The sequence below is a fragment of the Puma concolor genome, chromosome E4 (genome assembly GCF_028749965.1).
Source record: "Puma concolor isolate L17-30 chromosome E4, mPumCon1.1.hap2, whole genome shotgun sequence".
In the NCBI taxonomy this organism is placed as follows: Eukaryota; Metazoa; Chordata; class Mammalia; order Carnivora; family Felidae; genus Puma; species Puma concolor.
Window position 1 is genome coordinate 64828786 of NC_141683.1, and position 27928 is coordinate 64856713.

At 45.8% G+C, this 27928-nt stretch overlaps 2 protein-coding genes across 4 annotated transcripts in view; one reads left to right on the plus strand and one right to left on the minus strand.

The window, feature by feature from the left end:
* Window positions 1-27556, plus strand: SPMIP3 (sperm microtubule inner protein 3). 2 transcript variants are annotated; one of them, XM_025926238.2, is made up of 5 exons: window positions 1-116; window positions 8315-8383; window positions 14463-14558; window positions 19160-19332; window positions 27370-27556. In XM_025926238.2, the coding sequence occupies exons 2-5, from the start codon at window positions 8328-8330 to the stop codon at window positions 27459-27461; spliced, it is 417 nt and encodes a 138-aa protein (XP_025782023.2). In that variant the 5' UTR covers window positions 1-116; window positions 8315-8327; the 3' UTR covers window positions 27462-27556. The 2 variants fall into 2 exon arrangements, with proteins under 2 accessions (XP_025782023.2, XP_086550302.1); XM_086694176.1 differs by lacking the exon at window positions 27370-27556 and adding an exon at window positions 25273-25455.
* The window catches only part of ADSS2 (adenylosuccinate synthase 2), a 49233-nt gene continuing 43208 nt past the window's right edge, over window positions 21904-27928 (minus strand). Inside the window, exons 12-13 of one of the 2 annotated variants that reach the window (XR_015246223.1) lie at window positions 22879-23059; window positions 21904-22619 (exon numbers count right to left, since the gene is read on the minus strand). The gene's annotated coding sequence lies outside the window, so the exon portion shown is untranslated. Of the gene's footprint in view, window positions 22620-22826; window positions 23060-27928 lie in introns of both variants that reach the window. The other variant, XR_015246222.1, reaches the window with a different exon arrangement.

A 27928-nucleotide genomic window follows, 5' to 3' on the forward strand; every position in this document is an offset into this window, starting at 1 on the left:
CTCTGCAGTGTGTTTTTGCAGTATATCCAGCACCCGGAGGTGGCTGAAATAACCACTGTCCTCAGAAGACTGATTTTTAAGAACAAAGAGGACTCTACCCACTGGAGCCCAAGCAGGTAACACCGGTTCGGTCATTACTGCTGGAACATCTCTCTCCTCTTACTTAGTGCTTGTAGTACTAAATTGCTGATTGCATTTTGAATGTTCTGGAGATGAGCACTCACAGTTATAAGCAAACTTTGTGGCAAACCATTCTGTAAAGCCAAGAATTCTTTTGGAAAGTGAATATTCATACCTCTCAGCTTTAAATTATTTGAGTAGATTTAGCTCAACATTTTTTTTTCTCTTAGAAACGAGGTACACCCATGTAAAGGCATCTGGCTCTCTGCAATACAAAAAGTACAAAGATTAAAAGGGTACCTGGGTGGTTCTGTTGGTTAAGCCTCTGACTTCTGCTCAGGGCATGATCTCATGGTTCGTGGGTTCGAGTCCCATGTCAGGCTCTGTGCTGACAGCTCAGAGCCTGGAGCCTGTTTCAGATTCTGTCTCCCTCTCTCTCTGCCCCTCCCCTGCTCATGCTCTCTCTCTCTCTCAAAAATAAATACACATTAAAATTTAAAAAAAAAAAAACAAAAAACAAAAAGAACAAAGATTAAAAACTGTTTACTAGATTAGCAGGTTATTGAGTTGACTGACTGATTGATTGGTTCTTTCATTCACTCATTCCAAAGTACGCACAGAGCACTTCCTTGGATGGGGAGTACTTTGCCAGTCAATGAGGCAGGAGAAGGACAAGGACAGTGAAGACAGTGGCTGCCAAAACAATATGGCCCCACATCTAGGAACTTGCATTTCAGGTAGACAGGCCAGACCTTGTATGAAACTCATGTCTTGTGCTTTGAAGAATCTCTAGAGCCTTATCCGAGGCCTGGCACAAACTTTTTACTCATTCAATGTTCTCTTAAATGATAGAATGAATAGATGAATTCAGAAACCAATAAGCCAATGAACACAGGCCTTAAAACCAAAATGTGTTATAGGATTAATTAAGGGCTCTGGGAGTCCAGAGGTGGGCAATGGACCATTTGGAACCCAGAAGAGAGAGGCCTTGGAGGATATGACACAGACCTTGAATAAGGCCAGGAAGGGTGGGTGGAACTTAGATTCAGAAGAAGAGAAGAAAAAGCATTGAGGCAGTAGAATTCAGAGTAGGATTGGGAAGCGGGGGTAGATGACCAATCTTGAACTGGGAAGACTGGCTTCTTGAGGAAACAGAAGAAGGAGGGGACTGTCCAGGTCATTCAGTGGTGGAAAGCCCTCTTCTCAATTCTTCTCATAATACACATGCTCAAAGGCAAGTGATAGCAATTACCCCCACTATACAGCCACCCTGCAATCAGCCAGGCCACTGTCATACATCCAGCCAGGGTGGGTCACACCAGTTCTGAGCAAGCCCCCACCCCACGGCTTCTCTGCACTGTCAGGTCACTAAGGAGTGGCTTTCCCCAGGGGCCCAACCTCTGCCAACACCTTGAGTACCCATTCCACACCTCCAAGGAAAGGCGGGGGGGGGGGGGGGGTGGCGCGCAGGGCTCTGGGTTTTTTTTTTTTTTTTTTTTTTAATTTTTTTTTTTCAACGTTTATTTTTATTTTTGGGACAGAGAGAGACAGAGCATGAACGGGGGAGGGGCAGAGAGAGAGGGACACACAGAATCGGAAACAGGCTCCAGGCTCCGAGCCACCAGCCCAGAGCCCGACGCGGGGCTCGAACTCCCGGACCGCGAGATCGTGACCTGGCTGAAGTCGGACGCTTAACCGACTGCGCCACCCAGGCGCCCCTCTTGGGTTTTAAAGTACATCTAGAAAACCAATTGTTGCTACTTATATACCAGTTTAAATGCCACCCTCTGTTTCTCGAATTTTCCCAAAATTACGGATAAATAACATTAGAATCTTGGGACCCTGACTACTATTCTGCCTCTGCTCCTTCTTTGAACAGATTAATTAAGTGATAAAACTTGCTAGTTATTTGAGGTTCACAAGCTTATTAAACTCACCAGGCAGTTACTACTGGTTCCTCTCAATCTCATACTGGGAGGATCTAACCTCTGATTTAACAAATATTATTTTTAGTCCTTCCTACCATAAAAAATTGATGTCACTTTAAAATTTTAAACCACAGAAAGCCCATCTACATGAGGAAAGCTTATCACATGCTTCCTATCAGGGAAAATGTTCAGGTTTTTGAAGCAAAGGTGACATCTGTTCTTGGAGCCTTTTCCTTTAAAATTCTGAAAAATTCGGAGGCGGGGGGCGGGGGGCACCTGGGTGGCTCAATCGGTTTAGCCTCCGACTTCGGCTCTGGTCATGATCTCACGGTTGGTGGGTTTGAACCCCACATCAGGCTCAGAGCCTGATGCCGGCTTCAGATTCTGTGTCTCCCTCTCTCTCTGCCCCTCCCCCACTCATGCTGTCTGTCTCTCTCAAAAACAAACATTGAAAACATAATAAAATACTGAAAAAGAGCGTGGGTGGGGTGTGGGGACACAGCCACTCAACAACCTGAAAGGTAACTTGTCGAGGAAACTTGTCAAGGATTCTGTTTTAGAAGCTACGAAGCTTCAATTTTGTATCAACTTGTGTGACGTTGTGATTAGCATCAGACTTGATTTCCTTCCAGCAGGTAAGTAACGAGAAAGCAGAGCCACATGTCTCTTGCTAAATGCTTTTTCCTTAGTGCCTGGCACAGTGCCAAGCAAAGGTGGTTGATCAAGAAACATCTGTTGAGTGGATCAATGAGTCAGTGGCACTGTAGCAGGAGGAGAAGGGCTTCAGAGTCAAACAGATTTGGCTTTTTTTTTTTTCCTTTTCTTGTTTATTGGCCATGTAACCTTCAACATGAAATTTAGCATCTACTAGAAATTCAGGATAATGAAGGAAAACTCTCAGGACTCCTGAGAGGATTGAGTGAAACAGCATATGTGACAACTATCTGGTGGATAATGAGCGTCAGCCCAGGATGAGGCCCTTCGCATCGTTTCCCACAGAGGGCGGCTACTCTTTTTCAAAATTGTTTTGGCTATTTTAGTTCCCTTGCATTTCCAAATAAGCTTTAGAATAAGCTCATCTATATTCTCCAAAAACTCCTACTGGGTAGTTTGACCAGATCCAATTTGGGCAGATTGTCATCTTTACTATGTTGAGTCTCCCAAACCATGAACATAGTATATCTCTCAGGTCTTTGATTTCTTCCATCAATTCTGTAGCCTTCAGCATACAGAGTCTGTGCATGTCTTGTTAGATTTGTGCATAATGTTTCTCCTTTTTTCTTTTGAGCTATTATAAATAGTTGTGTTTTAAATTTTGGGCTCCAATTTTTTATTTAAAGTATAGAAATATAATTATGTGTGTTGACCTTGTATCCTATGATCTTGTTAAAAACGTTATTTGTTTTGGGGCGCCTGGGCGGCTCAGTTGTCTGGACTTATCATCCAACTCTTGATTTCAGTCCAGGTCATGATCTCACAGTGGGGAGATTGAGCCCCCGTGTCAGGCTCAGTGTGGAGCATGGAGCCTGCTTGGGATTCTCTCTCCTTCTCTCTCTCTCTCTCTCTCTGCCCCTCTTCCAGCTCATGTGCACTCTCTCTCTCTCTCTCTCAAAATAAATAAATAAGCTTATTTATTTATTCATAGGCTCCTTGGGATTTTCTACATAAACTATTATATCATTTGTAAATAGGGAAAGTTTTCTTCCTTTCCATCTATATGCCTTATATGTCTTGCCCTGGCCTTATTGTACTGTGTAGGACTGCCTGCATTATGTTGAATAGGAGTGATAAGAGTGACATCCTTGCTTTATTTCTGATTTTAGGAAGAAATCAGTCTTTCTCCATTAAGTATGATGTTAGCTGTAAATTTCTATAGATGTTCCTCATCTGGTTGAAAAACTTCCCTCATGGTTGGCTAAGAAATTTTGCCATAAATGGATAGGTTTTATCAGATTTTTGACTGTTATATTATTTAACAGAATTCTGATTTGATCCATAATATATTCTGTAATACCAAAAAGTTGCTGAAAATGTTGACAAGATAAATCTTATACCTTTGTCTCTAACTCAGTATGTTGAACATTAATGTTGAGGCAGTTTGTTGCAACGTTACGTCTTTTACTCGTGTACCTTAGTTCACCTTCTGAACATCAGAATAATAAAAAATTCTATTATTAAGCTTTCATTTCTGTGCCCTGGGAGTCTAACCGCAGTGGTTTATGTGCCGGTATTAATTAATTGGAAGTGGTTACAATTCTCCTAAATAAGAGCCGTGAAGTTGCCCAAATCTTATCTCATTCTTAGCAATGTACCTTAAGGAATGAATTTCCTAGAATCAAAATATATTTATATTCAGCAAGATCAAAATGGCCAGTACTATGGGACTGGGTTTCATAAATTCCGGCATATTCGGTTACTCAATAAATATTTATGAAATGTCCACCATGTGCCAATTTTTATCTTTGGCCCTAGGGATGCAGCAGTGAGGATAAGAGACAAACTTCCCTGTCTTCATGGAGACTACTTTCCGATGGGGAGACAGACCTAAATAAGATACATATGTAAACATGTAGTACAGCAGGTGGTGATGAGCATTTCGGAGAAAAATAAAACATAGAACAGGGAGGAGTCCAGGCGTGGGAGAGGAATGGGGTACTATTTTAAATAAAGTGATGGTTGGACCTCACCAAACAACATAAAGGAACCTTAAACATTAGAATTAAGAATACTCTGTAGCAATGTGGAAAAATGTCATGATACCTCATTAAGTGAAAAGCAGAGAATATAAAACAGGAGATCTGCCGTGGTTTCGAGTATTTAAGTATGTACATATATAATGTATATAAAACATAAAAAATGAAAATAGTTTGTGGATAATTTTCATCTTATTTTACAGCATTATTCACTTTGAGCATAATTACGCCCGCAGTTTAAAACAAGAAAAATGTTTAAGGTTCCCTAAGGCTAATTCAAAATGGAATGGAACGTATGTATGGGGATCCAGCTAGAACTCACCTTTGCCCCGGAAGGATTTTATTTGGGGCACCTCCGAGGAAGAATCTTCTATTCAAGCGACCAACAAAGAGTCTGTATTTTAAAGGAGATGAAAGTTCCACTGTCCAGGGTGCCGAGAACAGTGGTTGCACAGTGTTGGCTGCGAGTATGGAAGTGATGGCAGGCTTAACATGCGTGCGTAATCATCTCCTTCAGATTTGGCATGTGAATCTATTTTTCACGATCGACTAAAATAAAACGAACTGACACGTCTTACTGCAAACTACATTCTCTTATTTGTTCCAGAGATGACAAGTAATCACACAAGATGTGACTTGGTAGCCTGTATATGTGGTAGCAACCGTTCTCTAGGGATGCAGAAGGACAGGTTGCAACCATTGCCAGACAATGTCTTCCGATGATTCTGAGAGCTCAGATTCCGTGTGGGCTGTTCGTGTGTTCCTCCGAAAATGTTTTTTGTGGCCCGGCCAAAGCATGGCAGCCCAGGACTGGTTTATTCCCTCCGGTGTTGATTCAGAATTCCTAGGCACTGAGCAATCACTCTATCCTCAAAAGGCAGACGCGGTGTTGTCTTAGTGAAGCGCAAATGTCCTGAATATCTTCCATTCTTCTCTCCGGCATGTCACGTCTGGTGAAGGAAAATCCCAGCAGTCACAAAGCTTTCCGAGTTCAAGCAGGAGCTCAGTGGTGTTTACTCGGATTTTCTCTTTTGTTCTTTCTACTTCTTGGGTGTTTTTTTCTTTTTTCTTTTTTCTTTTTTTTTTAATAATCACACTAGCACTAAAAGAAAAACACAGATTACATAATGAGCAGACTCCACTGGATAGCCAAACTATTCTAATATAATCTTGCCTGAAAATGTTCAAGCTGCTTGAAAAATACATTCAGAGGCAAAATAACGCAGCTAGCTGGCCTGTGAATGGTCCGTGGACTAGTTTTGACTAGAAAAGGGAAGAAGGAGGCACCACGCACTTGCTTTCCGACCTATCTCCTAACCAAAGAAGGTTACTGCTTCTTTGGGGGCTGTCCCGCTTTTGTTTTGGCTGATGGTCTGGGCGCTCTGTGGTTTTTGCGATGTAGCATAGTAGTCAAATGTTTCTGGAACCAAATGGATCCCCATCCTGGTTGCTCAGTGTCCTTGTACAACTTATTTCCCAGTACTTTTTTTTTTTTTTTTTGGTCCATAAAATAGCGGGTTTCATGTCACCTGACACATAGTACACGCCCATACATAGAAACTCATATTTCTCTGTTCGCAAAGGTGCTGTTTTGTGTACAGCACACACACACACACACACACATGCATTATTGCCTCCCTTAACCCTCCAGATAGGTATTGTAATCATCAAAACACAGAGCAGCTGCTTTAGTCTGTTCCGGCCGCTGTAACAAATTCCCGTGGCCTGGGTGGTCTACAAGCACCAGAAATGTATTCCTCACACTTTTAGAGGCTGGAAGGCCGAGATCCGAGCGCCAGCCCGGTGGGGGTTCTGCTGAGACCCCTCTTCCGGGTTGCAGGCTGCCGACTTCCTGTTGTGTCCTCACGAGACAAAAGAGAGCAAGTGAGCCCTCTGCGGTCTGCACCAGTTCCATTCGTGGGGTCCCTGCACTCTTTCCTTCTCAAAGGCCCCGCCTCCAAACACCACCGCTTTGGGATCAGGGTTTCACACGTGAATTTAAGGAGCTCAGGGGTAGGGGACACACACATCCGGTCCCCTGCGGGGAGACGACTTTCCCCATTTCCTCTAGCCACGTGGGTATCAGTCAGACATTCCACTGCTGTGCTATTCTTTACCCCACTTATGCAGACACAGGCCCAGCGGTCTGCGCATACGCATAATACAAACACACGGTACAGAATTGATGAGGTACCCCAACGGTAAACTAAAAAAGTAAGGCTTTCTCCCACCTCTGTCTCCCAGGCACTCCGTTTCTCTTCCCATCATGGACTGTTTCTCAAGAGAATACTCATGTGTAGTGGTTTTCCGCTGAAAGTCTTCCTCTACGGGAGATAATCAGCTGCAATGTGAATTGTAGGCTAGAAAGAATCTAGATTGTATGTTTACGTCTAGGAAAAAGAAAGAGTTCGATGTCGATGGTGAGGCCCTTAAAAAATCACCAGAGGGACAATGAGAAGCAGACTCTGGGGAAGGCCTCCAGGAAGCTTCTAGAACGCCTCCACAACACTGACCCAACATGGGAGGAGCTACCTGTGCCCTACTCCGGAAGCTGCTTCCAGAACCTACTCCCAAAGCCACCAGCCCGGCCACTGCGGTGCTCGCTCCATACTCCTAAAGATGGTGTTTGAACCCCAGAATGTGGCCTCAGTCACTGTCTTCGATGCACTTGCTTCATGACACCCAGTGCTGGAGACCAGCCCCTGCCTTGTGCTGCAGACACTCACCACACACGGCTTCACGAGCAGCAGGAAATGGCCTCTGCCTCGTTTCTGCCTTCCAGATCTCAGTCCGATCTGTCGGATTTGGAGGAGTCGAAATCCTATCCAGAGGTCTAGGTGCCAGGGAGTCTGGACATGTAATGCAAAGCCCATGAGCCAGTGCGGTAGGAAGGCACCTAAGAAGGGTGGGAACAGACACTAAAGACCCAACTGCACAGTAGTTTCTTTTTTTTTTTTTTTCTTTTAGGGTGAATTCCTGCTGACCTCTGTGGCTCAAGTTTCGCAGATTGTTGTGTTAATCCTCAGATCAATTTTCTAGGTGTGCAAAATGGTTCGTTGCTGATCTAGTTGCATTTCAGGGATGGGAGAGGCAGAGAATGTCACGCTGCTCTGCCATCTTGGCCCCTCCCCCCCCTTTTTTTCTTTTAGAGAGAGAGAGAGAGCAGGCATGAGCCAGGGAGAGGGGCAGAGGGAGAGAGAGAGAATCTTAAGTAGGTTCCTCAGCATAGAGCCCATCACAGGGTTCAATCCCACAATCGTCAGATCATGACATGAGCTGAAATCAAGAGTTGGACACTCAACCGACTGAACCACCCAGGCACGCCCATATCGGCTTATGCTTTCCACTTTTTTTCCCCCTTTACTAGTTTCTTTCCTTCCCTAAGTGGTCTACAAGAAGCCATGGATAGTCTCCTTACTCTTCAATTTTCTTACTGTTATTTCTTTCCAGACAGACTTTGTGGCACTAGACAGCTGTCACATGGAAGTGGACTGTGTGTCTAGTGTATATGTGATATAGTACATAGTGTGTATACATTTGCAATATAAACCTTCACTCTGTAATGTTTTTTAGACTCCCATCCACCATGGCTGCCATCCGGCTTCGAGAATTTATTGACCGCCGCCCAGTGATCCTATCTAGGTAATGTTCTTCCAGACGCAGATGCCATCCAGAGCTGTGGTGAGGCAGACAGACACCTGGGGTGGGGGATGTGGGGTAGATTTGCTCACCGGGTGCTCTGTGATTGAGAGGCAATAGCTGCCAGAGGTTCCAATGACATTTCTTTGAGTTTGGGGAAAGTTGTAAAAAACAAACAAAAAGAAATTCCACACTGATGGCAAAACCCAAGCAAACAGGCAACTCCAAACACCCAGAAGATTGGAAGGATATTGGTTTTTGCTTGGGAAGGGCTTCAACAAGAAGGATGAGGAACCTCAGCCTAAATTTTAGCGGGGGCCCCTTTAGTCTGCTCAGGATCAAACAAACCACTTCCTGCTTCTGCCATATGGGAGGTTGAAACAAAGTAGGATTTTCACTCTTCCTCCAAGTTCCAGCCTTAGACGGGCCAAGACTAACAGGCCCTAGGCATGTGTTCTTGGGCTAAAGTCATCTTGCTGAGAGATATTGGGTAATAAGCTATAGACTCTAACCCAGCCTCCCTTTACCACTGGCCGTGGGGTCTGGAGAGGCTCAGAAGCTATGACAATGGGTAAGACACTCACACGGTAAGCGACTTTGAGGTCAGCCTCTTTGGCTTCGTGGTTTTGAGTGAGGCCTGTGTTTATTTTAGTATCTAGTTATTTTTGACAATGTTTAGTCAATAAAGATAAGTCCTTTCGCTTCCAGAAATTACCAAAGGAGGGATGGGGAAAGGATGCTTTGTTCCTACAGTCCTCTTTCAGAGAAAGGACAGAGTCTACCCTTCTCTCCCAGAAGCCCACACGATGAGGAACTGGAGGAAATAGGGTTCCAGTATTTCTTGATTTCTGCCTCCCCACAACCCTTTGGTCTTTCGGAATGTGTTTGAGATCTGTCTTGCCCGCTGTTGAGTTATTTAACTGTGGGTCATCTCCTGGGCAAAATGGAAACAAAGCTCCCTTAGCTGCTGCTAAGGAACTCAGTGGGACTGAGGCAGGGCCATCGGGCCTGGCCTAAACCAGCTCACAGGGAGCCTGAGGGTCTGGGCGAAACAGTGCAGCAGGCACAGGGTCCATGAAATTCTAAGGTGGGGCTGGATTCAGTTGTCTGCACTCATCCCTCAAAGCCTTCACGACGAGGCACACCACCGGAACTAGGCTGGGGCCCCAGCCTCCCCGCCGTACTCACTCTGAGGCTGGCCCTTGTCTATGCCTTTCCTGAATCTGCAACAGGAGGGGGTCCAATCCATCAGTAGGTTCCTCAGTTGTACCTCCAGGACGTATCTCCAATGGGAATGCGGCCTGTCCCCACTCACCTGCCACGACCACCGTCCATTCTCCAGAAAGCGCTTCCGAAAATGTAACTTGGTTCAAGGCCCTTCATTTCATTAAGCCTTGCAACCACCGCATTTTGCATAAAATCTAAACTCTGCTAGGGCCGGCGCGGCTCTCCACAAATGGGCCCTGCCCCCACCTCAGCTTCCTCTTCGGCCAGCCCCACTGTCTTTTCTTCATGGGAAAATGGAATCACACACGGGCGGGGGCACCTGATAAATATTCAGTGGTTCACCAGTCATAGTGACCACACAGCTCTCACGAGAATTATACCAGGTGTAAATGCCACCTGTGGCCATTCCCAAGCTACAGGCCTGCCTCTCAGGCTGGGCTGAGGGGTGAGTTGGTTTGCAGAGCATCAGATGCTCCTGAAAAGACGGTTTTAGGCGGATAAGTGCAGTGTGGTGTGGAAGAAAAAAGAGGTGGAATTTGTGTCAGATGTAAGTGGATTTTTTTTTGATGTTTATGTATTTATTTTTGAGAGATAAAGAGAGAGAGAGAGCATAAGTGGGGGAGGGGCAGAGAGAGAGAGGGAAACACAGAATGTGAAGTAGGCTTCAAGCCCCGAGCTGTCAGCACAGAGCCCGACGCGGGGCTCGAACTCACAAACTGTGAGATCATGACCCGAGCCGAAGTCGGACGCTTAACCGACAGAGCCACTCGGGTGCCCCAAGAGTGGATTTTTAAAACACTGGCTGAAGTGGTCTCTGGGAGATCAAGAGGCAGCTGGAGGGGTCAGCTCATCCTGCCCGGAGTCATGGTAACACCTACCCCAGATCACCAAGTATGTCCACAATGTCCCGTTGACTCACGGAGCCACACGGAGCCATAGCAGATCAGTTCCCCCCCCCCCCACTTTACTGATACCTGACGCCCCCCTCTTCCTGGAGGGGATAGTGAGTCTGGAAGATAGCAGAGCGGGCATGGCGGTCTCCCATCCTCTGCGCCAACCAGCTCGTGTCCTTACTAAGTGACTCATTCCCTAGAGCCTGGTCCTCCCTGACACAGCACTTACTCATCGTGTATGATCAGTTAGTGCCCGAATGTGGTTTTCCTGCCAGATCGTGAACTCTTGGGTAAAAGAGAATGTTGAATGTCACTGTCTCCCTGTCCCCTGCACACGGCGGACACCTCAGAGCCTGCAAAGACGGCTTGTTTCCTTGAACCAAGGACAGCTTCCAGCTAACACGGCCATGTCTGTTTCTTCCCCTGTGCCTTCGGTGCACGGCATCGACTTCCTGCCTGCCCGTGAGAGAATCACAGAGTTCATATAAAAATAGCACTAGATTCTTCTGAAAGCCAGCCATCCTGCACACTGAGAGATGACTCTGGGTGCAACGTGGAGCTCAGAGAACGGGTTTGATCCTTGGCTCTGGCATTTACCAGCCAGGTGATCTTTGGAGGGCCCAATTGACCTCTCTGAACCTCGGTCCCCTGTTGTTCATAATGTTTACCTGGCAAGGTGACTAGGGATTAGATGAGATCACCCATGTAAAGGAGCCTCATAAAGCCTGAGGCCCAGCACAGACATAACAGAGGACTGCAGGGCCACCTCAGGTCACGGGGCCAGGCTCTTGAGGGACGAACACGCCTGACCCCCCCTGTGCATATTGGATTCCGTCTGCGGCTAAGCCCAGGTTTCTGCTCCGGCTACACACGCTCTCGTCTGCACAGACCACATCACCTCAAAGAGCCAAGCTTTGAGGGGCTGGCAGACAACGTGTGGGGGAATCAGTCGAAGCAGGAGTCTGGAGGAGGAGGAGAAGGGGTCTTAGAAGCCAACCTTCCCACAACTCATTCAGGAATCTTAGAAGCCAAGCCAATCGACGGGTCTGAGCAGAGCCCAGGCAGGGGTCCGCGGCCAGGTCTGGAGAGACCGCTGCTTCCCCCACTCACGCACCCAGCCCCGCCAGGAGAGGCCAGCTCCTGACTGACAGGCCAGGTTACATACGCTTTGCCCCTCATTAACCTCTCGACTGGGATCTTCCTCTTCTGGAAGGTGAAGTCAGGCCACGTGGGGAGCTGGGAAAGTCCACCCGAAGAGTTTGCCCTTCTTTCCCCAATCCTTTCCACTTCTCCACCCAGCCCCCCTTCCCTTCAGCACCTGCTTACACGCTTCCCTCCCCCTCCCCGCTCCTGGGCCAAAACCTACCAAGAGAACCCCCCCCCAGGGACTGGGAGCTGGGCCTGTGATCTGGTGCTGGCAGAGAAGGGCTTCTCCATCCTCAAAACAGCTTTTACAGACGGCTTCTACGGAGCAGTGCTTAGGTCACTCGCCTGTATTCAGCAGGCATTTGTTACAAGCATGCTTGTGAGAATCCACGGTCAAAACTCGGCCTACTGAAAACGGCACAGCAGCTGTGAGAGACCAGTGTGGCTTCGGAACCCCGGCTGGATTGCTCACAGACTGTAACAGGGCGCTAGGGGGATCTTTCCAAGGGAGTGCTTCAGCCACGGGACGGGTGCCCAAGAAAGTCCCAGGCTCTCAGAAATGTCATTTGTTCCCTATGATTGTGCCAGTTCCTCTCCTTTCTTATGACTTAATCCCTGCTCGTATTTACTCTTCGGGGCTCAGTCACTTTATCCGAGCCACTGGGCAGGCCCAGACAGCCTGTGGTTTTTCTGAAAAGTCAGAGCTCCCGGAGGCCCTGTTTGCATAGACAGACAGACCCGCCCTGTTCACAGCACTTGCCTTTCGCACTGGTTAGACAGCGAGGTCCCCACTGGCCCCCCGCACACTCCACTTTGACCCCAACTCTGGCCTCATCTTGGCTTCTGAAATTCCCCTCACCACGAATGTCTTCCCCATCCTGTTTGCTTGCCCAAATCCTGGACATCCGTCCCTCAACCACGACCCCACTGACCCTTTATTCAGATCACCATTTCAGCACATAAAGAGCAAAGGGACGCCTGGGTGGCTCAGTCGGTTACACGTCCGACTCTTGATTTCGGCTCAGGTCGTGATCTCACAGTTTGTGAGTTCGAGCCCCACGTCGGGCTCTGGGCTGACAGCATGGAGTCTGCTTGGGATTCTCTCTCTCTCCCTTTTTCTTTGCCCCTCCCCAGACCTCTCAAAATACATAAACTTTAAAACAACAACAACAAAAAAGAGCATTATGAGGACAAGTCAGCTCCTAGATCTGTATCTAAGAAACCTCAGTGTGCAGGCACGTTGTGTGAATTCAGTTAAGTGCTGGTTGAACTGCGGACACGGTTCAGATTTCCATTCATCACCCAACACGTGTTTGGTGAGCTATTTCATGCAAAACTGTGTACTGTTTTCTACCAAGTCTTCCCTTGTAACTCTGAAATAGCATCGTCTGAGAGCTCAGAACCTGTGGAAGTCCCCAAACACCTACATATCACAAACTCTCCCCACGATGGTCACCTGCCTGTGTCCCCTCCCTCTCCAGAGGAGTGGCAGCCTTCTTCCTTATGCCTGAAGCCGTAAGGCAAGCCTGTCCTTGTATTGGACGCCTCCCTCCCAGCCTCAACCCTTTCTCCCACGGTGTCCCCTGTCCTCTCCAGCCACCTTCCCCAACACATAGCTCGGGTTTTTCCGTGTCCCACATAAATGACGACACCTGCCTCCTGGCCAGTCTCTGTACTTCAGTCAGACTCCTCACCTTCATTGTCCACACAGCCACTAGCAAAGATCTTTCTAAAATAAAAATTGCACTATGTCATTAATCTTCTTTTTAAAAATGCTACCAAGATTCCCTGCCCCCTAGTGAGTGGTTCCCGACCTCTCGGACACAACGCCCCCTTTACGCCTAACATAATCCAACTACACGTAATTCTGAAATGGCAACATAATGCAGTGACCATAATCTAAAAGGAAAAGTAATTGGTTATAAAGTAAGACGTCTTTCAAAACTTTTTTTTTTTTTTTTAGTTTATTTTTTGAGAGAGAGAGAGAAAGCAGGGGAGGGCTGGGGAGGGGCAAAGAGAGAGAGAGAATCCCAAGCAGGCTCCACAGTGTCAGCGCAGAGCCCGATGTGGGGCTCGAATCCACAAACCATGAGATCGTGACTTGAGCTGAAATCAAGAGTCGGGTACTTGAACTGAGCCACTCAGGCACCCCAAAATAAGATGTCTTTCAAACGGTAGGGTCTGGATATCCCGGCACCCTTGCCTCACCTTGCCTTGGTTCAGCTGTACACGCCCACCCACCCCTGCTCAACTTCACACCCCAAAAGCACTTCCTCCCCCCCACCGATTTGTGCTTCAAAATGTCTTTACAACCCAGCCCTCCCTGGCAAAGCTAAGTTCCCTCCTCCATCCCACAAGCGCCCTGTGCTTTGGCCATCATAGTGCCTATTCATTTCTTGCCCCATACACTTAATTGTCACAGCTTTTAAAAAATCTAAAATACTTGGGCAAGTTTGTAAACCTACCAAAAGTAGGGGAAAAAATAGTATAAGAAGCCCCCACATAACCATTCTCTCATTTCAACAATGATCAACATTTGCCCCCACTGATTTTAAATAGCCTCTTATTTCTTTTTCTGATAGTTTGAACCTAATACCTGACACATCAAATACTTCCTTATGACTCTTGAGAAGGAAATCCTGAAAAATGGATCACGGAAGACAGCCCTATCAAGAAATTCGAAAGGTTTCCAGAGCTCTGTGCCAGAAACCGGAAGCAAAGACTACATGTATTTTTTATTATACCACAGCTGGCATTCTGCTGTAAAGAACTAATTGCTTTTTTTTTTTTCATCACCCCTTTACTTTCTCCACTAGTGTGTTCATCGCTCATCAAGGAAAGGACATCCAAGGATATTACCCCGGGCAGCTGGCAAGAGTCCACTTTGATTCTAGTGCGAAGAGACCTCCCAGGTGAGGAGACCTTCCTAAATCTTAGTTTACAAAAATTTCATTAAAGTTAGAATGACAAAATGAAAAAAAAAAGGGGGGGAGGGATGACAATTTGTAGTCATAATAATGATAACAATAATAATTATTATTTAATGGCTAAAAAAAAAGCTTGGAACAAAATACACCAAACTTAACAATGACGTTTTATGACTGGTTAAAATCATTGGTATCTGTATTTTATTTTTCATCTTTCTCTCTGTTTTCCAGATTTTTCTCTAAAGAACATATATTACTTTTGTAATCAACAATAAATATAGAATGTTACTAAATCATCAAAGAAATGTAAGAAACACCAAGAGTTTAGAGTTTCAACTTGTTCAAAAAACTTACCCTCCTGAGAGTCAGTTTCCCTCTCAGTAAAATTGTGAATTTGGTTTCTGTCTTTCCAAATGTGATTTTAACAAAAAGAAAAGGAAAAAACAAAGAACAGTCACTTGGGCGTTATTTAAGTTTGTTTATTTATTTATTTATTTATTTATGTATTTATTTATTTAGAGAGTGCAGGAAGGGCAGAGAGAGAAGGAGAGAGACAGAATCCCAAGCAAGCTTCGCCTACCAGGGCAGAACCCAATATGGGGCTCAATGCAGGACTCGATGAGGGACTCACTTCATATAGTTGCACATTTTTTTTACTCATGATGAGAACTTTTAAAGTCTACCATTTTAGGACCTTTCAAATACACAATACAATATTATTACCTATAATCACCATGCAGTACATTACACTTCTAGAATTTATTTATCTGGAAGTTCGTACATTTTGACCTCCTTCACCCATTTTCCCCATCCCCCCAAGTCTGCCTCTGGCAGCCACCAATCTGTTCTCTTTTTCTATGTGTTTGGTTTTTTTGTATTCCACGTATAAGTGAGATCATACGGTCCTTGTTTTTATCTCTTTTTTCACATATATGTATATACATGTATGAGAAAAACATATATATATATGTATGTATACAACAACATCTTCTCTATCCATTCATCCATCAATGAACACTTAGATTGTTTCTATATCTTGGCCATTGCAAATGATGCTGCAATGAACATGGAGATACGGATATCTGAGACAGGGATTTCACTTTCTTCGGATGTGTACCCAGAAGGGGAATTCCTGGTAGTCCTAACTTTTGGAGGAACCTCCATACTGTTCACAATGGCTGCACCAGTTTGCAGTCCTACAACAGCGCACGAAGATTCCCGTTTCTCCACCTCCTCGCCAACACTTCTTATCTCTTGCCTTTTTGATACTAGCCATTCTAACAGGTGGGAGGTGACAGCTCACTGTGGTTTCAGCTTGCATTTCCCTGATGGTTAGTGACGGGGAGCATTCTTCATAAGTTTGCTTGGCATCCATACGTCTTCTTCGGGAAAAAAAATGTCTGTTCTGATTCTCTGCCCGTTTTTTAGTCAGACGGGTTTTTTTTTGTTTTTTGGTTTTTTTTTTACTATTGACTTGTAGGAGTTATTTGTGTATTTTGGCCATTAACTCCTTATCAGATATATGATTGGCAAATATTTATCCTATTCCACAGGTTGCCTTTTTATTTTGTTGCTCTCCTTCGCTGTGCAAAAGCTTTTTAGTTTGATGTAGTCCCGTTTATTTGTGTTTTTGTTGCCTTTACTTTTGGTGTCAAATCCAAAAACTCATTGCTAAGCTTGATGTTAAGGAATTTACTCCTTATTGTTTTCTTCTAGGAGTTTTATGGTTTCAGGTCTTACCTTCAAGTCTTTAACTAATTTTGAGTTGCTTTTTGTGTATAAGATAATTCATCTTTTGCATGTTGCATTTTTTCCAACACCACTTACTAAAGAGACTATCTTCGGGGCGCCTGGGTGGCACAGTCGGTTAAGCATCCGACTTCAGCCAGGTCACGATCTCACGGTCCGTGGGTTCGAGCCCCGCGTCAGGCTCTGGGCTGATGGCTCAGAGCCTGGAGCCTGTTTCGGATTCTGTGTCTCCCTCTCTCTCTGCCCCTCCCCTGTTTATGCTCTGTCTCTCTCTGTCCCCCCCCAAAAAATAAATAAACGTTGAAAAAAAAATTTTTTAAATAAAATAAAGAGACTATCCTCTCCCCATTGTATATTTTGGGGATTTTTTTTTTTTTTTTTTTTTTTTGTCTAAACCAATTGACCACATAGATGTGGGTTTATTTCTGTGCTCACTATACTGTTCTGTTGGCATATGTAACATATGTGTCTTTTTTATGACAATATCATACTGCTTTAATTGCTATAGCTTTATAATATAATTTGAAACCAGGAAGCATGATGTCTCCATGTTGTTTTTCTTTCTCAAGATTGCTTTAGATATTTGGACTCTTTTGTGGGATTTTTAGGATTTTAGAATTCTTTGTTCTAGTCCTGTGAAAGAATGCCTTTGGAATTTTTATTTTATTTATTTATTTACTTTTTTATTTTTTTCAAAAGAGAGAGTAAGAGGCAGAGGGAGAGAGAGAGAGAATCCCAAGCCGGCTCCGTGCCTGTGCAAAGCCCGACACAGGGCTCGATCCCATGAGCCCAGGATCACAACTTGAGCCGAAACCAAGAGTTGGGTTCTCAACTGACTGAGCCATCCACATGCCCCTGCTTTTGGAATTTTTATAGGAATTGCATAAAATGTGTAGATGGATTTGGATAGTATGACATTTTAACAATATTAATTCTTCCAATCCATGGACACAGAATATCTTCCCATTTATTTGTGTTTTCTTCCATTTCTTTCATCAGTGTCTTAAAAGTTTTCAATGTGTAGGTCTTTAACCTCCTTGGTTAAATGTACTCCTATTTATTGTTTTTGATGCAATTGTAAATAGGATTGTTGTCTTAATTTCTCTGTCTGATAGTTTATTGTTAGTGTATAGAAATGCAATACATTTTTCTACATTGATTTCATATCCTGAAACTTCACTGAACTCCTTTATTAGTTCTAACATTTTTTTGGTGGAGTCTTTACAGTTTTCTATATATTGTTCATGCTATCTGCAAATAGAGACAGTTTTACTTCTGACTTTCCTATTTGGATACCTTTTATTTCTTTTCCTTGCCTAATTGCTCTGGTTGGGACTTCCAATATATGTTAAATAAAAGTAGTGAGAGTGGACATCCTTGTCTTACTCCTGATCTTAGAAAAAAGCTTACAGCTTTCTAACTTGGAATATGAGATTAGCTGTGGGCTTTCATATATAGTCTTTATTATGTTGAAATATGTTCCCTTTATACCCACATTATCATTAATGGATGTTGAATTTTGTCACATTCTTTTCCACCATCTACTGAGATGATGGTATGATTATTATCTTTCAATTTTTTAATGTTTTATTCATTTTTGCGAGAGAGGGGGGGATGCAGAGAGAGATGGGGAGACAGGATCCAAAGCAGGCTCTGCACTGACAGCAGACAGCCCGATGTGGGCTCAAATCCATGAGTTGCAAGATCATGACCCAAGTTGAAGTTGGATGCCCAACCGACTGAGCCCTCCAAGGCACCCCTCCTTCAATTTGTTAATGTGGCATATTATGTTGATTGATTTGCAGATGTTGAACCTTCCTTGTAGCCCTGGAGTAAATCCCACTTGGTCATGGTGTACGATCCTTTTAATGTGTTGTTGAATTCAGTTTGCTGATATTTTGATGATTGAAACCTTGTTTTGTATAACAGTTTTCCTGACATAATTCCCACACCATAGAGCTCCTCCATTTAAAGTGTTCAATTCAACTGAAACCTTTGTTCAAACTTAATTATTTATTGTGGACTTTCTTCCATCTCAAAATTTATAATTCCACAGCATCACTTTTAATGGTGGTATGATATTCCTGTACATGTCTGTATCATTTTCTAAATAATCCCTCTTTTTTCACATGAAGATTGTTTCCATTCTTTTATTATCATAAAATTTTTTGGTGAACATTCTTCGAGCTATGTCTTTGGTGACACCCCTAATTTCCGGAGTTGGCTGTGACAAAGTATATGCACATTTTAAAGATATTAATACTCACCCCCAAAGTGTTCTCAAGCAAGCTGCACCAGTGAGTGTAAACTCCCACACGTGTATGAAGATATTTCACCATTAAATTTTGATTCTTCTTTACTTTTACTTTCAGAGGGGACTTATCTGAGTGGAGGGACAGGAAGGTTATAACTGATTTCAGGTTCATCCAACACCAACTTGCACCATAGTGGTTAGTCTGGTCAGAAGACAGTGTTGGTTCCTGGAGGGAACCAAACATCCATAGGGAAGAAAATTACGATGGGAAAGGGCACTGGGGAGATGTGGAGTACAGGACGTAGCCACACTTGAGCAGACCCAGTGGAGGTTTCAATGCAGGTCGTCTTCTGGAACCTGTGGTTGAGGAGGAGGAGGGATGCTACCATGGGGGAACAAGGGACTGGGATCCTCGAGCCACCTGCTGAAAACCCTGCTGTGCTGGCCTTGGTGCCATGGAGTCTTACCAATAGTATCTTTGTAGCCTCCTGGCTGCTTCCAGAGAGTGGATTTCAGCTGATGAGAACATTGGACTGCTTTTCTTCTACTGGGTGCTCAGCAAGCTGTTTCTATTTTCATTTAGACCTCTCATAGACTTGACAATTCCACCCAAGAGAAAAAGCCAGTATCAGCCTCAATTAGACCAACAAACTCTCATTCGATACATTTGTTTTCGAAGACATTCAAGGCCTGCTGAACCATGGTATAAAGAAACCACCTACCAAAGGGACTATTCTCTGCCATTTTATAAGATTGGTAAGTCAGGTCAACTGCTCTTCCTCTCTCAGATCACACTTGCCTCCGATGAGTCTCTTTCGTGGGCTTGTAGCCATCAGGGACCTGTCTGGGACCAATCAAGTTGGGGACAGTGTGCGTGTGTGTGTGTGTGTGTGTGTGTGTGTGTGTGTGTCGAGGTGCAGGAAGAAGAATTTAGAGGCTGGCCCAAGGGCTGTTTCCGCCTCTCCTTTTTTCCAGCTCGCTATAGAATTCAAGGATAAAAATGCAGAAATGTCAGGGTGGCTCAGCTGGTTAAGCATCTGACTTTGGCTCAGGTCCTGATCACGTGGTTCATGAGTTAAGGGCTCTGCGCGAATGGTACAAAGCCTGCTTGGGATTCTGTCTCTCCTTCGCTCTGCCCCTCCCCGACTTGTGCGTGCACGTGCGCTCTCTCTCAAAATAAATAAACAAACTTAATAAAAAAGAAAAGAAAACGCACAAATGTCCTTGCTAGGAAGCAGGCTCAAGTGTGACCGCTTCTTACCGAGCCTCTCGTCACTCAACAAATTCCTTGTGGTGCCTAACTATATTGAGGAAATTTTTTTCTTTTCTCCCATTTTTTTTTTTAAATGTTTTATTTATCTTTGGGAGAAAGGGCATCAGTAAGGGAGGGGCAATGCGGGGGTGGACAGAGGATCTGAAGCAGTCTCCACACTGACAGCAGTGAGCCTGATGTGGGGCTTGAACTCACGTACTGCGAGATCATGACCTGAGCTGAAGTTGGACGTTTAAGTGCCTGAACCACCCAGAGGCCCCCTTGTTCTCCCATTTTAAACGACTTTATGACAATTTGACATTTGGAGGCATGTTTCAAAAATCCTAAGTTCCCTGTACATTGCAACATGTGTGGCTATGAAGGGCCAAGCCCTCCCCCAGATGTGAGCCGGGGGTACACACGTGGATGCCAGTGTAGACATTACTTGTATTCCTGTCCTCACGGATGCCTTGAATTTTAGTGAGGGGAAGGAGTCGCTGCGAGGACAGGCTTTGTAAGTGAGTTAACCCCACTGTTTCTGGAGCTCTTCCCCTGTGGCAGGAACATATTTTGTCCTCGTAACAGCACTCTTAGGTAAGTGCTATTATTTCCCCCATTTTCCAAGAAGGGGGGGATCGAGTTTCTGAGACAGTTAATGACCCAGATCACCAGGCAGCACGTAGGAGGGACAGAGTTCAGACCCAGGCCATTTGAGACATAGCATTCAGGCAGAGGCCAAGCTCTGTGCTTGACCTGTAACCCATATGGCCTCTGTCACAGCTGGGTGTCACCTGCACTACTGTTTATCTAATAGTTTTCTTTAAAGTGAGTCACTTTCTTCTTGCTTGAGAAAGAGTAAGAAACCGAGTAGGAGGATGGTGGAGGGAGCGGCTGGGGGTGAGGAGGGCCCACCCTTCCTCCTGTTCTCCCCTGAGAAGAGTGGCTAGGCCAGGGATGGGGCTCAGGTCCCAGGGGAAGAGCAAACACCAGCAGCCAGGAGGGTGGGAGTCAGGCCCAGGCGATTCATCTCTAGACAGTGGAGCCACGGAGGGGCGGGGGGCGCAGTAGATGAGGCCGACGGGCCGCATGTGGGCAGGAGGCATCTGGCGTAATAGGTTCCCAGGGGTGCGAAGCTGGGTTCTGGGAGGTGGGAGACGGGTGGAGGCTGAGCAGGGCGGGAGATGAGGGGAGAGGGAGGCTGGGGGCTGAGATGAGCTCTAGGGAAGGAGGTGCCAGGAGGGAGTGTGGGACGGTAAAAGCTGGGGTCCCACAGGGGGCCCCGGGACGGTTGTATTAACGGAAGCCAGGGTGGGTATGGTGCAGATCAGGGCTGAGGATGAGGCCTGAGGGGGGACGGGAGCCGCCAGGGGCTGAGTAGCTGGAGAGAAGAGGTGGGCAGGAGAACCAGCTAAGCGGCTTGCCCTTTCGAGAACGTTCGAGTCTGAAGTCAGCTTCATTAGCAGGGGGTAATCCAGGTGGGCCTTGGGTTACCAAAGCGGTAATAGACAAGACCTTCTTTCCAATTCCTCTGCTTCGAGGGAATCCGGTGAGACAGAAAGACACGAAAGGTTTTCTCCCCTGCTTGTTTTAGACGACGATTCTTAATTCTTTCCGCCCTATGGAACCAGGGGAGTGTTTAGCAACGCAGTTGAGTATTTACCAGGTTCTGTGTCCCTAACACCGTGCCGGGTACCATGGGAGGAGGTGAGTGCCAAGCCCAGCCTCTGACCTCAGCCGCGGGGCGTTCCCAATCGAATCAGGAAGGTGAAGCAACAACCAGCCTGCCAGAGAATGACTAAGCAACTAGCTGAGTGGGAGCTGGAAGGTGGGGTCTAGAACATGCTAGGCCCTGATGGATGAGGTTCCAGGCAGAGGGAACAGGGGCCCCCAGGCAGGGACACCGCAGCCGGGACGTGGTGGGGGGATGGTGAGGCTCGTGGAAGGTGGGAGAGCAGGGAGGACTCCAGCCAGGAGGACTCAGGCCCCAGGGCCACTGCGGGCCCGCATGCCCTGACTCTTCAGTGTTGGGCAAGACGCTCAGCTTCTCTGAACCCGACTTCTCAGAAGTCTGTAGTTTAAAAAAAATTTTTTTTAACGTTTTATTTATTTTTGAGACAGGGAGAGACAGAGCATGAACAGGGGAGGGTCAGAGAGAGGGAGACACAGAATCTGAAACAGGCTCCAGGCTCTGAGCTGTCAGCACAGAGCCCGACACGGGGCTCGAACTCACGGACCGCGAGATCATGACCTGAGCCGAAGTCGGCCGCTTAACCAACTGAGCCACCCAGGCGCCCCATCGGAAGTCTGTAGTTTAGCATAGCTGTTAGTATTTAAAATGTCTGTCATGGGCCCAGAACTGTGCTGAATGATACACACACACACACACACACACACACACACACACACACGTGTATACACTCGTGGTTGCAATGAGTCATAGCCCCCGTGATGTAGCTATTATTATTTACTCCACGTAGCAGAAGAGAAAACCGAGCATTACAGACTTTAAGAAACTCAGTCCATCCAGCAGCTGGTGGGTCGTCGATCCGGGCCCTCCAGAGAGTGAACGGAGGGAGGCTTCACAGGAAATGGGAAGAAGATTCAGGTGGTGCAGCATTTGGAGTGAGGAAGGACACCATCAAGAGAGAACTCACGAGAACTCACGAGGCATTAAAGCTCGTTGCACAGCCGCCCGCTCCGACCGCAGGATTGTTGGTGTCTCTGATGGAAATAATGGTTTTCGGCCAGAGACGTGTCAAGCTGGGATCCGTAGGCAACTGAAAATGAGGTGCTGGAAAGTCCAGCAGGCAGCATTAGACAAGGAACAGGGTTGGACAGCCCCCTACCCAGTGAGGGTTGAAGCCTGACCCATTCAAGAGATAATTCATGTCGAAATAGTCACTGATCCGCTGAGCAAGTGTGTGTGAGTTATCTATCGTGGAGGAACGTCTCACTCCAAAACCTAGTGGTTTATCAGATAAATGATCATGATTTTCACCTTTTAGATGGGCAGTTCTGGCTCAGGGTTTCTCTCTCAAGGAATCAGTCACCTGCAGTGAGCGCGGCATCATCTGAAGGCTTGACTGGGGCCGGAGTCCGCCTCCAAGGTGGCTCATTCACATGGTCGTCACTCACGTGCTGGCTCATGACTGGGGCCTCAGTGCCTTTCCGGGTGGGTCTCCTCACACCGGTGCCAAATGTCCCGAGGGCACGGCAGTTAGCTCCCCCTACCTAGAATGGGCAATCTGGGATGAAGGGGGACACGGTAATGCCTTTTCTGACCCGGGGGCAGAAGCCACACACTGTCACTTCTGAATGGTCCTACTGGGGCAGTGTGCAAGGGTTACATAAGGCACGGGTACCACGGGGTGAGAATTACTGGGGTCCGCTTTGGAAGCTGGCAACCAAGCTCACTCATTGACTGAGCACCCTTTATGAACCAGCCACGGTGCTGTCTACGGGGGGGTACAGTGACCTGGATAGACAGGACATCTGCTTTCATGGAGCTGACATTCTTGGGGGCCTACAGAGCACAACCAAGCACGCTTTGTCAACATTATAGACTGCAGTGGTGCTATCAGGGAAACAGGCGGGGTGATAAGTGCACTCAAGGGAGTTTGCTTTTAATAGCACAGTCAGGGAAAACCTCTATGCAATTTTAGCTGAGCCCTGCAACACAGGAATGAGTCACGTTGGAGAGCGTTTCAGGAGAAAGGGAACAAACAGTAAGTCCAAAAGCTTGAAAGCAGGAAAGGCCTAGGCTTGTTTGAGGAACAGAAAGGAACCCAGTGTAGCGGGTGTGTGGTCAGGGAGGGCGCCTGGATTCGAATCTCAAAACAAAGACCTGGAAGGGTTCGAGCGGAGGAGTGACCGATCATTTGTATTTTTAAAAGATCAATTCTAGCTGCTGCTAAGGCCCTGTTTGGAGAGGGACAAGAGGTAGGGCATGCCGACCAGCGAGGAAGCTATTTGCCAGCTTAGAACGGAGACGATGGGGCTTGGACCAGCAGGGAAAATGAAAAAGGATGAATGGATTCCAGAGATATTTTGGAGGTGACATCAGTTGGACTCAGTGACTTGCTGTGAGAGCGTTTTCATTCATTCATCTGTGTTCTTCCAGTAAATGATTTGAGAGCCTATTTGTATGCCAAGCAGTGTGCAAGGTTTTGGTGATACAGTGTCAAACAAAAATAGACACAACGTTTCTACATGCAGGAAGCTTCAACCGGAACCGGGATAGAAATAAGCATACCATTTCACCTGGCATAAATGCGATAGAGCAGAATTTATGTGGTGCTATAGGAGCGCTTAATGGGTTTCCCTGAGGAAATGATGAGCGAAAAGTTCACTAAGCGAGGAGTAGGGGAAGAGCTTCACAGTGAGCACAGAGTGTGCAAAGGCCCTGTGGTAGGAACACAACATGTTTGAGAAACTTAAAAAAAATGTGCTAAAGCACAGAGATCAGGAAGGGTGGAGCAGGATGTAACTAGAGATTTAAAGACAGGAACAAGGAGACGGTATACAGGCCATTTTCAGCTCTGGCACCTGTAGCCCGAGATAAATGGCAAATCACTAAAAAGTTTTAAGGAGGGTGGAGACGCCATGATTAAAAGTGCATTGTGAAAATGAGAAGGAAAGGGAGGCTGGGTGGGGAGTCGGGTGAGGCAGGGACTGAATATGCTGAGTCAGGAGCATCCCTGCCCGCTGCCCCCAGCAGTGGTTAGGCTAAAGGTTCTCACCCTCAGTGACATCACTTTTCACAAGCCAGATGCCCAGGAGATACCCATACCAATTAAATCAGGATCTCCTGGTGCAGGGGTGGGGTGGGGCGGGGTGGGGTGGTCCCAGGCATCAGTAATTTAAAAACCTCCCCAGATTGGTCCCCCATGTGGCCAAGTTTGGGAACCAGTGGTTTAGGCAGGTGATGACAGCTGGTAACAGTAAAGAGAATTGGATGTATTTGCGAGGTGCTTAGGGGGCGATTATTTTGTGAACAACCATCAGGTAGGCGACAGGGGGGTCTTCAAGAGACCTAACAGAGAGAGGTCACAAATCTGAGCACTGAGAGAGACCACAGCAGGCACTGAATCGACGGTTTGTTTAAATCAAGAAACTGTACTCCTTGAAGGAGTCTTTGGGGGAAGGGCTTCTCAGAGAATAAGATCGATATAAAGTGGTTTACGAAGACGTGGGTTTTTTGTTTTTGTTTTTGTTTTTGTTTCTAATCTTAACCATTTGACCCGTCTTGGTGATCAGATTTTAAGGGCCGGACATATGCCTAGATTAGCACTGACTCGCATTTCACTGTCGGGTTCTCATTTCCTCTTTGGGCATTGTTGAAAAACGGATTAAATATAGATTGTGATAGATCACCTCTCAAGAAGTTCTTCCTCAGTAACAAATTCATTCTCAGCACATTCTCGGGGGTGCGTTAATTTTTTTAGGAAACATTGATTAAGCACGGACTCTGTGCAAGACACAGTGTAAGATGGACAGACTCTATCCTCAGAGAACCTAGAGCCTGTGAATATGAGATGGCCCCTCACACAAAATTTGCCCATGTATTACCCTGGCACCAAATAATTAAAAGAACTCATCCTCTGAAAATAAAATATCTGCTCTTCGTAGCGGTGTGACCCTTAGACTCTCTGACCTTCCGATTTCTCGTCTGTAAAAAGGATAATAATAGTATCTACCTAACAGAACAGAGATAACCATATAAGGAACTTAGCATTGTGCTTGTACGTAACATTAATAGGCCTTCAAAAAGTATTAGCTATTATATTATCGATCAAAGAATAAACACGTGCCATAATAAATGTTTGTAAACAGACAAACAAACAAAAAACCCTAATGCAACGGGATTGTGTTTTATTCTGGGATCAAGTTCTAAAACCAGTGCCTCAAGTAGTTATCATGTATAATCGAAGTTATCCTTGGCAATCTCTTAAACTGTTCCAAGTGATACTGTCAAATGATACTAAATTATTACAGTAGTTGGAATAAATGGGATTCAGGAAGTTGGTTAAATTGTCTCCGTAGTTCTCACTTAACTCGTTTTATTTTTCGATGATGACTTTGGAAGAAGTCACCCCCACAAATCCACATGAACAAGAGTTTCACTTTATCAAATGGTAAGGAAGTCCCCCAAATCATTTCACATGTCCTTTCCACAGTAGTCCCACCCCCAAATCTGCATAGCGTACTTCGGGCTTGATAGCATCCACTGTCTGTGGGCATGTTGACTCGGTGAAGCCCCAAAAGTTTGTTGCATGTTCTGGGAACGTTTATTGCCCAGTTGATCCAGTCGAATGAGTGCGTCATTCAGCTCCATGGCTGGTGAGGGATTCTTCACGCTCCTAAACCGCTTAAACACAGTGTAACCCTCGAGAAGGTCAGAGTTGCTATTTTAACCCCATAAGCCTTGGGAAGTTGAATGGTTACTTAGTTCAGACAGGTACACACTATTCAATTAGATTTAAAGAATCCTCCAGGGATGGCATTTCGAGTCATACTCCTGGGTTCAATGAAATATTATCCATTCTTAATACCAAGAAATGTTTGTGTCTTTCAATGCTGTCGAAGTAAGTGTGGAAGGTGTAATGGAGCAGTGAAGAGGTCAGGGACTTGGGGGCCAGGTATTCCTGGGTCAAGTCCCCTCACTACCCTATAAACTTGGGCACGTTCATGAATCTCTTTGAGATGGTGACCCCATCAGTGGGCATCTGAGGATTACCGTGGATATTAAGGTAAGTAACACAGTGCACGGCACTACACGTAATACAGCTGCCTTACGATGCTATCGCCATAACGCTGTGCTCTTTGGTTCACCCAGTGTGGATGCGATGGCTGATGCATTTATCCCCAAGCCCTCCGCGAACCCTCAGCTCCAGACAAGCAGAACTGTTAGTGATTGTAGATAAGAGGGTATAAAGTACAGGAACTCCAGTGGGGGTAAATTGAGGGATGGTACCAACTGAAGTTTGATACAAACACACAGAGTGGCCCGTTTCCAGTGTGGGGTTTATAGGGGTTGGGGGGTCTACAGTTAGGATGTCAAAATGCAAACGTATATGACTGATTTAATTTTATTTACATGTGGGCATAACTCAGTGAGGTGCCTCTTGGTCACAGAATGAAACGCAGAAATAACCTTTTGACTAAGTCCTGTTCCCCCACATCTTTCACATATATCCCTTTCTCTTCAATCCCCCAAATTATTTTATTGCATACAATTGTCGTGGACACTATTTGGGGGCACTTGGTTGGCTCAGTTGGTTGAGCGTCCGACTTCGGCTCAGCTCACGATCTCACAGTTCGTGAGTTCGAGCCCCGCGTCAGGCTCTGTGCTGACAGCTCGGAGCCTGGAGCCTGTTTCGGATTCTGTGTCCCCCTCTCTCTCTGCCCCTCCCCCCCACCTCTTTCTTCCTCTCAAAAATGAATAAACATTAAAAAAATTAAACAAAATTGTTGTTGACACTATTTTAAAATTTAGGAGTGAACGGTCTTAAAATAAATCATTGACTTGTTTTAAATTCCAGATTGGAACAAGAAATTAGCCACAGTCTCATCGAACCCTAGACCACTCGATTCTCTGCCAGAGCTCTACTGTTGTCGAGAGAGGCAGTTGTGAACGAAAACCGCTTAAATTGTAAATAACCATGGCATTCAAACAAAACAACATTTGGAGTTCTTAGGTGACTCTTTTAGATTAAAATAATAACAGGACTACCGTTGATTGAAGTGTGTATCTGGGTGGCTACAATCCTGAAATATTTACATGCGGCAAAGTCTTTTCAGATTGAGGCGATCAACCTAAGGGCAGGGGATCAAGAGTCAAGTTTAAGGCGCACCTGGGTGGCTCAGTCGGTTGAGCATCTGACTTTGGCTCAGGTCATGATCTTGCGGTCCGTGAGTTCGAGCCCCGCGTCAGGCTCTGTGCTGACCGCTCAGAGCCTGGAGCCTGTTTCAGATTCTGTGTCTCCCTCTCTCTCTGTCCCTCCCCCGCTCATGCTCTGTCTCTCTCTCTGTCAAAAATAAATAAACATTAAAAAAATTTTTAAAAAAAGTCAAGTTTAAGACAACTTGTCATCTCTTCTC